The following is a 13,548-nucleotide window of genomic DNA, read 5'->3' as shown; positions in this document are numbered from 1 at the left end:
TCATCTTCACCGGAAATGCAGCTGCCGCAACCAAGATTTGATACCGCTACCTGCGGGTCACTATACAAGTACCTTAGCCACCAGACCACCCCGGCGGGTTTCATATTTATCAACTAGAAGCTAAGTTGGACGTAGTAGACGCCTGCAAATTCTACCATGCAAAATTGCTTGCTTCGGGAGTCTCACAATTACTTCTTCACCCGCATTCTCCTTTCGCGGGTTTTCTCCCTTACCAAGTCTCATGTCGCGGTAGAAGTCTACTGTTTTCACGATTTGGAAATTATACTTACTCATACGTGAACAGTCGTTTTGTTCCTAAGTTCCTGTTAAACTCAAATCTAAAAGCCTTAACAAGCCATTATGCGCCAACCTATTCGCCAGAATCAGTGTTGTCACACACTCTATGAAATGGCATATTGTGGTGTAAACGGGAGCTTCTAAGCCCTTGCCATCACAATCAAAGAACAAAAAAATAGTCAGCGAAATAAAACTTTAACAACGCTCACTTTCACGCAATAGGTTGTGCGTTACACTAATGTGTGCTTTTTTATGTTTTTGGAGCGTTTTGCCAATAAAGTTTAGTCATAGTCAGCGCCCGCGTTGCATCCTTTTTTATATCATCGTGTGTCTTGCGCTGTGCAAACAATTCGATTCCTTGATTTTGGAAAAAGCTAACTACCACACCTCACTTTGGACCTGGCATCTTATTACAACTTGGCTTAGCCTGAATTCTCATCCTACGCATTGCGAAAAAAAAATTAATGTTGATGTGGCACACAATTGGCGAATGAATCCTTACCAACTCGCTCAAGCTTCATGTTTAAGAAGAAAAATGAATGTTCGTGAAGCAAAAATACATTCAGATTGTAAATGTTTGTTGAAGAAACACTAAAGAGCGAAGCGTTTTGTTGCGTGTTAGTTAAGTACAATTTGACATTCCCGGAAACAACACACTTACTACGGCACGAAACTTGGTCAGCAAAAAAACTTGCGAAAGTCAACTGTGGCTGGAAACGCCACCTTGACATTTCCGCGCCAAACACTGTGACATTAAAGTTTGAAGGCGTCTACTAAGCTCTACGTGGCTTTTAATCGATAATATTTCAGTTCGTTGTAATCTGTAGGTGCCACAGGCTTAGCATACAAAGTTTCAGAAGATTTCTTCGAGTCAACATTGCGAAAATACAAAAATGCATTATGGAAATTCGTCACGTCATGGGCGGAGATTACAGTGCGAAATTTGAATATGAAAGAGAACGTTAGAAGACGTTGGGGAGGAAATTAAGGTTGCGGACAATCTTGATTTTTTTTCGCTAACAATGAACGTATGATAAAGAACCTTATGCAATTGGAATTTTCAGAGTGCAGGTTCTCAATATAAAACGACTCATTGTTTCTCTGTTGTGTCCCTTTGACTCTTGCATGTTCAGTTTGCTTTCTTTTGTGATGACACTGCTTTACCATATCAGTTTATTTATTTTTCTCGCTTTGTTCGTATCTTTCCTTTCATTTCAGTTAAACTCACCGCCAGGTTTGGGGCTACAATCAAGGGTTTCTTGATCAAGCCCATTTTAGACGGCGAAGCAAAGGGTACCTTCCTGAGAGCGAGAGACAAACAACCGATGCGTGATTGCCCAGGGTTCGCAACACACGTGGATGGTCGTCCGAAGAAACTCGTCACCTTTCTCTGGTTGCCGCCACGCCACCATGGTGCCGTTACGTTTGTGTGAGTACGATGACTGATATAATCGCGCTTGGTAGCAATCCTGCAAATAGGAGCCGACAGACCGACAACAATTCCAAATATTAAAATGCTTAGCGAAAACGTGTGAAATAAATTGGCTTAATATTTAACGCCTTGTACAGTAAACATCAAAATTGACCAGTTTTAGCATTGGGCTTACGAAAGCAGCGAGTGTATCAAAATGTGCGATACGTATTAGGCTAAGCGCAGCTAAGATACAAGACACAACTGTGCTCAGCCTTTCTGTGCACTCGTTGGGAAACACAATGTTTTATAAAGAATGAAAAATTCATTAACAAAGGTAATTTCCCCGACTCGGCTTTGTGACAGATGAATTTGCCTTCGTCATGGCTATAACAAAATTCTCAAATTCCCTCTCCCAAACATACTAATATGCTACATAAGTATTATGCGATACAGGCAAGCAACGACCGCCTTAGAATAGCTTTTCTCAAAATACCAAAAGTAATGTATATGCGCCAGAGAAGTTTAAGGATCACGTTAGTACATGCGATAAGAAACATGGGTTTTACTGTCTATATGAGACTTTGATCTCGACCAAGAAGAACATTTGCAAACAACTTCAGGATTACGTTCTAGTTAATATCAAAGCGAGTAGTTACACCTAATATATAAAATCTAATGTTACCTAGAATATTTGAAACCTTACCGACATGATTGAATGTTCGTGTTGTGACTAACAGTGCATTCGTGAAATGGAAAACCTTGGTATTGCTAGGTGCAATTAGCCTTGCTAGGCCACGTCAAAATAACCACCGAAAAAATTGGCAGAACAGTGGGTATATCGAGCGCCAAAGAGCAGTTGCCACGCCGAAGCACCAGTGAGCCACACGATTATTTCAATCAGCACTATAGTGCACACTATGCACACATGCATCGAGAAAACGCTATGCCATCTCGTCGCTACGAAGCCTGTTATTCAATTTCACCGTGCTCACGACGTACCAGCACTGACAGCCGCTTTCACGCCATAATGCGAGAACCACTTGTGATAACTTGTCTGTTATTTATCCAAAATATTTGATAAAAGCAAAACGATCTGCACGAGAGTTCTGCATGTCCACTATTTTTGCCTTCGAAAGTGGAAATTTCAATGCTGCAGGTGGAACGCAAGAACCTTCCTGAAAAAGGGCTAACACCATTGAATGCACCTCTGGGAGGCGCAATGTTGTGTTGCCCAAAATATAGTGGGACAATCACGCTAACATTGCGACATTGAGAAACATACTTACATAAAGAGCGGACACTCTCGTAGCGCCCTGCAGCCCAGCTAGTGCGCTGCTTTCAGCGCCACGAGTGGTTGGTCAGACCCGACAATGTGTTCAGCATAAATAAAATAACAAAATTTTTCTCTTTCTGACGCTGTGATTTGAACCCGTGCCCTTATGCTCCGAAAGTGAGTGTCTTTACCACTACGCTACACATCTTTTTATTCTTTATTGCCTGTGTACACACAACATTCAAAAACAAATATAAATCAAACAGGAGAAACATGAAACAAAGAAAAGAGGTAAAAAGCGTCATATTTAACAGGATTTTTAAAATTCCTCCATGTGTAGAAGGCTTTCTACTTGATGAAGCCACTCGGGCACCTCATGTTGAACCTTTTGTGATGCCACAAACGAACAGACAGATTGAAAGAAGTATTGCCTAACCAAACGTGCATTAACTTCAGCATGGAGCACCGCCATTCTAGATTTCCATATACCGTGCAGGCCCAGTAATATAACTAGGTCAAAATGTATTCGTTCTTCATTTGATACTAATAGAAATCTGATGCCATGGGCATCAAGAGGCAGATCCTTTTTCAAAGTCCTTTGGAGAACATCTCAGAAAAAGACAGCGTCCCAGCAGTCGAGGAAAACGTGTTCAATTCTTTCCGGCTTTCTGCAGAGAAGGCAATCAACTCCCCAAGGAACGAATGAGCCTTTTTCTTGCATCCATGTTTTCACGAGCAAGGTCCCAGTGTGCAATTTAATGAAAAGGATTTCGCTCCAGGTGATACCTCCATTTTTTTACACGGCTTAAGACATTTTGGCCTGGGCCTACACGATATAATGTTCTATATAGGGGAACAGGAAGAACGGTTTCTACTGAATTTTTGCATAACTTTTCACGCGCAGCCGTACTGAGGTATTCCAATTGTAAAGGGGGTATTCCAATTGAAGGACTGAGCAAGCGGGTGGTAGCTCTAAAAGAACGCAGGCGGACCCAGATGACGGTGCTTGATCGCCCATATCGTGCCTTTTTCTTGTGTTGATGATAGCTGACCTGATGGTATCAACGTCTTTCTTATTCACTACAATTACCCCCGGTAAAAAAGTTGAAGCCATCCTGGCAATCTAACACGTGGGGACAAGCGGGTCAAAGTAGGGCTTCAGACGGTTTACATGAACGATATCACGCCACGCCGACGACGGTCGCTCGGTGGCGTGAGGGGTTCAATGGCGTAGTTCACGGGTGAAGTACGCTCGACCACGCGGTAGGGACCATGATAATTAGAAAGTAGCTTGGGTGATACACCAGGGGCGCAGGGCGGTACATGAAGCCATACAAGTGCTCCAGGAACTAACGTTAGTGCAGAAAGATGGTCGTCGTCACGGGTCTCCTTCTGGCACTGTTGGTTGGATGTAGTAAGCCGCTTGGCTAGCTTGCGGAACTCTTCTGTGTAACGAGCGGCTTCCGAGACAGGCTTGCATTCAGAAGGATCCGGCGAGTATGGCAGTAAAGTGTCAATGGTGTGCGATGGTTGGCGACCGTACAGGAGAAAAAATGAGGAAAACCCGGTAGTGACTTGCGTAGCGGTGCTATACGCGTATGTCACAAATGGGAGAACGAGGTCCCAGTTTGTTTGATCAGATGCGACATGCGTAGCGAGCATGTCCCCCAGAGTACGATTAAACCACTCAGTCAAGCCGTTCGTCTGTGGGTGGTAGGCTGTACTCTTCCGGTGAACAATATGGCACTGTTGAAGAAGTGCATGTATTACATCGGAGAGGAAAACACGCCCTCGGTCACTGAGGAGCTCTCGAGGAGGACTATGACGAAGCACAAAACGATTGAATATGAAAGTTGCAACGTCTTGTGCTGCAGCTGTGGGGAGAGCAGCAGTTTCAGCGTACCGTGTTAGATGATCCACTGCCACGATAGCTCATCGGTTGCCTGGCGTTGTTAATGGTAGTGGTCCGTAGAGGTCAATTCCTACATGGTCGAATGGGCGCTCTGGGCATGGAAGTGGCTGCAATGAACCTGTAGCAGGATCTGGCGGGTTTTTCCGTCGCTGACATTCGTGGCAGCCGCGAATGAACTGGCAGACGAAGGTAAACATTCCGCGCCTGTAATACCTTTTTCGTAGGCACTCGCAGGTCTTGAAAACACTGGCGTGAGCACATTGCGGGTCGGAATAAAACGACGCGCAGATGGTAGAGCGCAGCGTTCGGGGAATGACTAGTAGCCATTTCCTACCATCTGCTGAATAGTTGCGCCGGTACAAAAGGCCATCCCAAATACTGAAGTGCGGAGCCTGGCGGCGCAGGGTTCGAGTGGTTGGAAGTGTCGGTGCCTTGGAAAACGCGTCAAGAAGCGAAGCGATCCATGGGTCTTTGCGTTGTGCAGAAGAGATGGTGTCCTCGTCAAGAGCTGACAACGTGTTGTCCGAGGAAATAGATGCAATGGCCGGGGATAGGGGAGATCGTGACAGTGCATCAGCATCGGTATGCTTGTGGCCGGAACAATATACAACGCGAATGTCATATTCTTGAAGCCGAAGAGCCCAACGGGCAAGACGACCCGATGGGTCCTTAAGCGAAGATAACCAGCATAATGCGTGGTGGTCCGTTACTACATCAAAAGCACGATCGTAAAGATATGGGCGGAACTTGACAAGCGCCCAAACGATTGCCAAGCATTCCTTCTCGGTGACGCTGTAGTTTGATTCAGCCTTGGTGAGAGTTCTGCTGGCGTAGGCGACGACAAACTCGGCGAATCCAGGCTTGTGTTGCGGGAGAACCGCACCGAGGCCGACACCACTGGTGTCGGTGTGGACCTCAGTTGCTGCCGTAGGATCGTAGTGACGCAGTATTGGTGGCAAAGTGAGGAGACGACGAAGGGTACAGAAGGCTTGGTCACACTCAGATGACCATGACGAAATATCAGGGGTTCTGCCTATAAGTTCGGTCAAAGGCGCAATGATAGAAGCGAAGTTGCGCAAGAACCGGCGAAAGTAGGATCATAACCCCACGAAGCTCCGTAACTGCTTCATATTCTTTGGTTTGGGGAAGTCGGCGACAGCACGTAACTTAGCCGGGTCTGGAAGTATACCGTTCTTTGATACGACGTGCCCGAGAATCGTAAGTTGCCGACCAGCGATGTGACACTTCTTGAGGTTGAGTTGGAGCTGAGCATTCTTCAGGCACGTGAGGACGTGGTTGAGGCAATCGAGATGTGTTCTAAAGTCTGGCGCAAAGACGACAATTTCGTCGAGATTGCAGAGACAGATTTGCCATTTGAAACCTCGAAGAACCGAGTCTATCATGCGCTCGAAGGTGGCAGGTGCATTGCAGAGGCCAAAAGGCATGACAATAAACTCATACAGACCGTCCAGTGTCACCAAGGCTGTTTTTGATCGATCGGCATCTGCAAGGGGGACCTGCCAGTACCAGAGCGCAAATCTAATGATGAAAAAAAAAACTCGGCAACTTGTAAAGTATCAAGGGCATCGTCAATCCTGGGTAAAGGATACACGTCCTTTCGAGTGATCTTATTTAGGCGCCGGTAATCCACGCAGAAGCGAACGGAACTATCCTTTTTTTAACGAGCACTACAGGTGAGGCCTATGGACTTTGTGAAGGTTGAATGACGCCGCGTTGCAGCATATCGTTCACCTGTTCGGTAATAACTTGGCGTTCCGCCGCAGAAACGCAATAAGGCCGCTGTCGTAGTGGCGCATGGCAGCCGGTATCAATGTAATGTAGAGTGGTAGAAGTGCGGCCAAGTAAAGGTTTAACAACATCGAAAGATTCGCGGTACTGGTACAGCAGTTGGAGGAGTTCAGATCGTTCAGATGGTGAGTCCGTCTGTGATCGCCGAATCGAACACTTTCGAAGCCTGTAGATCAGAGTGGTTAAGAGCACTGACGGCGGCGAGGTCACTTTGGAATGATTCTTGTGGCACGGTAAATATTTGTCCGTTATCAATGGACTGTACGCATTCAAGAGACTCGCCTTTAAACAGTTTGATGGTATGCGGAAAGGGATTGCTAAGGCAGAGAGCACTAGCTCCATTAGAAATTGAGAGGGCTGAATAAGGAAGCAGAAGTGGTTTTCGACTTAGAAAGAGGCTTGATGACTCAAAAAATGCTACTTCATCACGCATGCCATCGGAGACCACAGGGAGCAAAACAGCTGTTGTCGGTGGAATGTCAGTGTCTTCTTTGACAACTAGCTTGTGCGCGGCTTGATTAGTGTGGTCGTAGGGCTGCTCGAACAACGGAAGCAGTTCAAGTTGGGAACGGGCACAATCTATAACGGCCCAATTACCCGATAGGAAATCCCAGCCAAGTATGATGTCATGAGAGCACCAGGAAAGGATGATAAACTCAACAATGTAATGGTCCTCCGCAATTGTGAGTCGGGCAGTGCAGGCGGCTATAGGTCGAACAGGTTCTCCATTATCTGCACGTGAGGACATCATATCAAGCGGCGTGGTCACCTTTCGGAGCTTGCGGCAAAGTTTGGCGTCTATAACAGACACAGCGGCACCGGTATCCACAAAAGCATATGCATGGGCGCCATCTACAAAAACTTCGCCGATATTTGACGGCAAGGTGCGAGGACTTGAACATTTCGATAGCGCAGTTCTTGCCCCTTTAACTGTGACGGCTAGTTTCCCTCATTTTGAGGGGCTGGTCGAGGACGCATGGGTGACAAGGAGCGTCGATTGGGTGACGGTGAGCGACGAGACGAAGTTGCCGGATAGTCACGGGAAGACGTGTTTGACTGACGATCCGAACTTTCATAACCTAAAGGTGGTCGGTCCATGTAGTTGCTTCGTGGTTGGACGTCTGTGTATGTGAGCACGCGACAACGGCAGTATCGGGAGATATGGCCAGGGCCGCCGCACGCAAAACAGATCGGCCGGTTATCGCGCGTTCACCAGGCATTTGCAGTGAGGCGTGCTGCCCACGCGGCATAGGGCTGAGTCGAGGCTGTGGTAGCGAGGGGAGGAGCCCATGCGACGGAAGACTGAGTAGGAGCGGTGACATGCGGCTGATGTGGCTGCTGCCTCTTTACTGCGTCAGCATAAGTAAGAGGCGCGGCGACAACTTGCTGCTGAAAGGGCATTGGCATAGCCTCGGCAATCTGGTCCTGAAGTGCATGTCGGAGCGTGGGAGCTAACGGTGTCGGTGGTTGCTCTTGCTGTGTCTGCAGGAGCTCTTGGCGCTGACAAAACGGCAGGAGGGAAGGCCGACGTGCGACATCCTCACGCACAAAGTCTTTCATTTGTGCTAGAAGGCGGGAGTGGTCAGGTACGACGTCCAGTGCAGCGAGTGGTTGGTTAGGCTGAAATGGACGACGGGTAAGAGCTCGTTGCCATCGCAATTCGTCGTAGTTCTGGCACAGAGTTACCACTTCAGACACCGTGCCAAGAGACTTCGCAAGGAGCATTTGAAGTACGTCGTCATCAACACCTTTCATAATGTGCTGGATCTTGGCACTTTCGCTCATTGCGGCATCGACGCGCTTGCAGAGATTGAGTATATCTTTGATATTGGTGGTAAACGTTTCGCCAGGTTCTTGTGCCCGTGAGCGCAGGCGTTGTTCGGCGCGCAACTTCCGCATGGCAGGGCGACCGAAAACCGAAGATATTGCCTGCTTGAAAGCGGCCCAGTTTTCGAACTCGGATTCGTGGTTTGTGTACCACAGTTTCGCCACATTAGCCAAGTAAAAGTGGACGGTGCTCAACTTAGCAGCGTCATCCCACCTGTTTGGTCCACTGACTTTTTCGTAGGACGACAGCCCGTCCTCGACGTCCTGGTCTTCGGCGCCCGAAAAGATTGGGGGGTCTCGCTGGTGAACCGGGCCGGGGCAAGTAGCGGCCGCGAGAGGTGCTGTCTGTTGGGCAGCGTCAACCTGCATGGTCGACGGCAGGGTGCGGGATCGGAGTTCCAGGGTGTAGGTGATGTAGTTACCCACAACCTCCACCAAATGTAAAGGGGGCTTAATGAAGGACTGAGCAAGCGGGTGGTAGCTCTAAAGAAACGCAGGCGGACCCATATGACGATGCTTGATCGCCAATCTCGTGCCTTTTTCTTGTGTTGATGATAGCTGACCTGATGGTATCAACGTCTTTCTTATTCACTACACAATGAAAAATGCGTTTTTAGAAAAAGACATGAATCAACAAGTTCTTTTAGGAAACCTCTAACTTTCATGGGACCAGATGCTACCACAAATTCTGGCAACCGTCTACCAAGCCTATGCTGTATACAGTACGTATGAATGAGTCTCGATTATTTCGAACAAAGTTAAACCGATTACCTGACTGACGAAGGTACAAATGACACAGACCAAGTCCACCAGAGCGAACCCGTCTGAATAAGTTAGTTCTCCTAGTTCGCTCCCAAGAAGAACCCCATAAGAAAACAGCAAATATTCGATTAAGCTTCTGTAGATTCACACGTGAACACTGCAATACCTGGAGGACATACCAGAGCTTACTGACTAAAGATACGATACAAAAGGTTGCTTTGGAGAAAATTGATAGCTGGAAACCATTGAGTTGTTCAGCTTTTTCTCGTAGCTCCACGGCCTGACGCCACCAGTATGGTTCACTGTTGCAATAATAATGTTACGGGCAACTTATTTAATAAATAAATACGATGCACCGAGCTCGGCGAACAAGATGGCATCAGTTCATCAACAACCAGCCAATAACGTCGTCTTTCTCTTTCTTGCAGCCAGGCTATGCCGGCTGTTGTGTATCAATATTCTAATGGCACACCTAGGTAGCATACTGGAGCAGTTGTCCATAAAATAGCAGCCACAAATTGAGTCACAAGCCATTGGCCGTGCCAGTAACCTACGCACTTGCTCCAGTTTACTAAACAACCACTTGCATTACAATAAACGTTCACAATTTTTATAGTTTCAGCGATACTATCATAATCCTTACAAAACACAGCTATATCGTCTGCGTATGCCAGTACCCGTACTTCAGCTTTTTGTAATTTATATTCTACTATGTCCCTACTTTTCATGACTTTTTGACAGAATGACTCTATATAAATTTAAAATAGAAGGGAAGACAAAGAGGAGCATTTTCGTACAAAACGTCTGATATTAATTCATTTTCAAATAACTTTTTTGATGATTAGCCGAGTTCTACATCTAGTATATGCCATTCGAACTGTATCTCGCATTACTTTGCCAACATCGACATAATCTAACCGGAGAAAAAAATTTCCTGTGGTACTCGGTCAAATGCTTTTTCTAAATCTATCTGGATCATCGCGATGTGATTGTTTGTGGCATCGCAGCACTCCAATACACTTCATGTCTTCTGAACGTTTGTGAATATAGTGCACCCTTAAATTCCACATGTCTGGTGGTCGCCTACAATGTTTTTAATAACTGTCTGCAGTCTCCCTGCTAGCACTTTTATCAAAATCTTGTAGTCGATATTAGATAGACTGATTGGCCTGTACGATTTCACTTTACGTAATTTACCTGTGTCTTCAGTTTTTGGAATGAATATTGTATGAGATAGCAGAAAAGAAGGTGGCAGAATATTTGTCTAAAGCTTCGTTGAAACCCGCTGCTAAGATTGGTGCTAGTTTGTATTTGAATACCTTATTAAATGCGGCTGTTAACGCATCATATCTTGGGGACTTTCCCAAATGGAGGGCAATAATTGCTTGTGCAACTTCTGGTTCAGAAATAGAACCTTCAAAGCTGTCTTTCCTACAGTCTTCAACTTTTGGCGTTAATTTTAAAAATTGATTCTTGAATTCTTCTACAGTTACTTTAAATTTATCAAATAAAGAGGTGTAGTACTCGTTGAAAGCATCCTCTATATATCTCTGTTCACTTGTAACGTTACAAATGTATTCAATCCGATGTACAGCATTCCACTGAGCGTTTCGTTTTTCGAGACCAAGCATTCTTTTGGTCGGTGTCTCTCCTACGGTCATTTTCTCTGCCCTTGCCCTTATTTGCGCGCCACGGTACTTCTCTTCATCGGTATGTTCCTATTTGGACTTTACTGACCCTACATCATTTATGAATAAGCATGGAGTTTTGCTCTCCTCTGCTAGCAGTTCTCTCAGATTTAGGCGTAGGGTTCTTTCTCCTTCACTCTTTCCATGTTTTATTGCACATGAGTGTTTTATTGCACATGAGTGTTTCAATTTTACATTCTCTTTAATTTGTTTCCACTTCACTTCATATTTTTGTCTTCACTGTCTATGTTTACCAACGCCTCTCAAACACTGTTCATAAGTATTTCACCTTCCAAGAGATTAGAATTTAGCTTCCACGTGTCTCAGGTAAATAGTGGTTTACGTCTATTTCTTTTACCTATTACAAATGATACTAAGCAATGATCGCTAAATGAAATAGGGAGGACATTGTACTCACTGATAATCGGAACTAATTCCAGTGAATCGTAGGCCCTACCTAGGTGCGCATGACTGGAGCCTTGGAAATGCGTATACAGTGTTAGTCCTTTACCCGTACACTCTGCAACATCCTCAAAGTCTAATTCAGAAATTAGATTCGTTAACGCGACTGTGCTTGAGTCGTTGAAATTGGATGTACTTGTTTTAGAATCGGCAGTGATCACACAAATAAACTTTCCAATTAGGACGACTAAGCGGTCACCATCACAATTAGTACGAATTTTGTCGAATGGCAAACACCATTTATCAACTTTAAGAGGTGCATATTATCAAATCACTCGCCAAATAAGAGAAAAAGAAGGCAAAATCGCAAACAAGAAACCTTCCGGATGAATCAGACGTGACATTTTAACAGTGGCACTTGAACTATCCTCCACAAGAATCACACACCCTGCCGGCATACCAACTGCATGACTGACAATGGCGGTGTAGCGTCCGGTGAAACGTTGCAGTAACCTCTCGGTGGTGTTTACGCTCTCCACTTTGGTTTCCTGAACTGCAATAATGTGCAGATATTGGTCTATGGCTAGTCTGTATAGCTCAGTTTTTTTTTTGGAAGCAAGTCCTCGTACGTTGAGCGTCGCTGCTTCCACGAACCCGCTCAGCGACGTGATCGGTGAGCGGGTCCAAGCTGAGAGCCCTGCACGTTCTCTTATTGGACTCTCGTCGTCCAGGGTGGATCCGTGTTGTTCACCTTTAGTTTGAGCGGCCATCGTCGCGTTTGAGTGACGACGACCTCTGTCAGCCAGCGTTTCGTTTCTTGCCTCCACTGTCAACCTTCCACTGCACTTCCGACTTCACTTCTGTTTCGTCTACTTGAGTGCCGTCCTCTGAGTCGCGACGGCGTTTTGTAGACGCCAGTTCTGATTCCATCCTTGGGGTATCCAGGTCACCAAGCAAATCCTCATTTTCGTGTGTTTCGTTCGTCAAAGAGTACTGTGAAGCCGAGTTTAGAGGAGCCAAAAAGGCGTTGGCCTGGGACGCTGGCGTTTCCGGGCACGTTGCTTGCAGCTGCGACGCGGCGTGCATCGCAGGTGTAGGACGCTTCTGTTCGCTCGTCGTTGGGGCCGCTAGATTTCCCATCTTCCACCCGGCGTTCGTGTCCAGGGCTGAAGACAATTGCTTGTTTTTGTTCAGCAACGGCGCGTCGTCCACTGTCACCTGCTTCTGTGGTGTCGCAGGCAAAGACACTTGTTCAGATTCCTCCTCATCCATGAGAAGTTCACTCTGTTGAGTCTCTGGTCGTCGCAAGGCAGCTCGTGCGTATAAACGGTTGCACTCGTCCTGCTCATGACCGAAAGAGTGGCATTCGCTGCACCATGGGACCTTGCAATCGTGTCGCATGTGCCCCGTGCTTCAGCACCGCAAGCGCAAAGGAGGTCTTCCTGGCACCACGACCAGTGCTGTACTGCTGCCAATACGCACTTGATGGGGCAGTTGATCCCCAGAAACGCCGTCTTGTAGTTGCATGCGTATTGCACGAGTTGTCGATTCGACGTTTTCGAAATCCTCAACTATCCATCGGTAAACTCCGTGACGTCGCCGTATTCATAGAAGGCACGTCGAAATAGCATCTTTTGTAACGTCGAACGCAAGCCAGTGCAATTTCATGTTAACCTCTATCCCCGTCGGGTAAATGACGAGACATACCCAGTCTTTAACTTTAAGAACGCCTGCGTCTGTCAGCGCATTCTTTGCTAGCTCGGTCTTCATGTTCAATAACCACACGTGTGACATCTGATATGCTCCAATGCCACTTACTTGCTGTATGACGCCAAGTCTTTGAGAGGTTTCCTGAAGTCGTCGATGCGATACGGTTGGCCACTGACGTCGCAGTGTAGAGCTACTGCTCGACGCATCGCTTCACCTGATGGCAACTAAGTCAGAATAATCCCGTAGTCCTTTGGAACCAGGGGAGACGCTGTACCGCGGCTGTCGCTGCACGGAACGAGCTTTCCATGATGCGTCTGCGCCAACCGGTGGCATCTAGAAGCAGAATCCACTACGCTACACAACCATGCGTCCACAAAGGAAAGACATGTACAGCGCATCTAAACCACATGAATGTGCCTCTTTGTGCAAAACAAATGCAGAAAGACATCACTTT

General features: G+C 46.5%; 1 protein-coding gene across 1 annotated transcript in view; it reads left to right on the top strand.

Moving 5' to 3' along the window:
* Positions 1-13,548, top strand: part of LOC119172551 (putative defense protein 2) — a 189,089-nt gene that overhangs the window by 143,117 nt on the left and 32,424 nt on the right. The window contains exon 3 of the mRNA XM_075893903.1: positions 1,516-1,726. Coding sequence (XP_075750018.1) covers positions 1,516-1,726 — 211 coding nt within the window. The remainder of the gene's footprint in view (positions 1-1,515; positions 1,727-13,548) is intronic.

Source organism: Rhipicephalus microplus, chromosome 4 (assembly GCF_043290135.1).
Source record: "Rhipicephalus microplus isolate Deutch F79 chromosome 4, USDA_Rmic, whole genome shotgun sequence".
Classification (NCBI taxonomy): Eukaryota; Metazoa; Arthropoda; class Arachnida; order Ixodida; family Ixodidae; genus Rhipicephalus; species Rhipicephalus microplus.
Note: the sequence above shows the minus strand (reverse complement) of the source record. Positions and strands in the feature narration are given on the sequence as shown.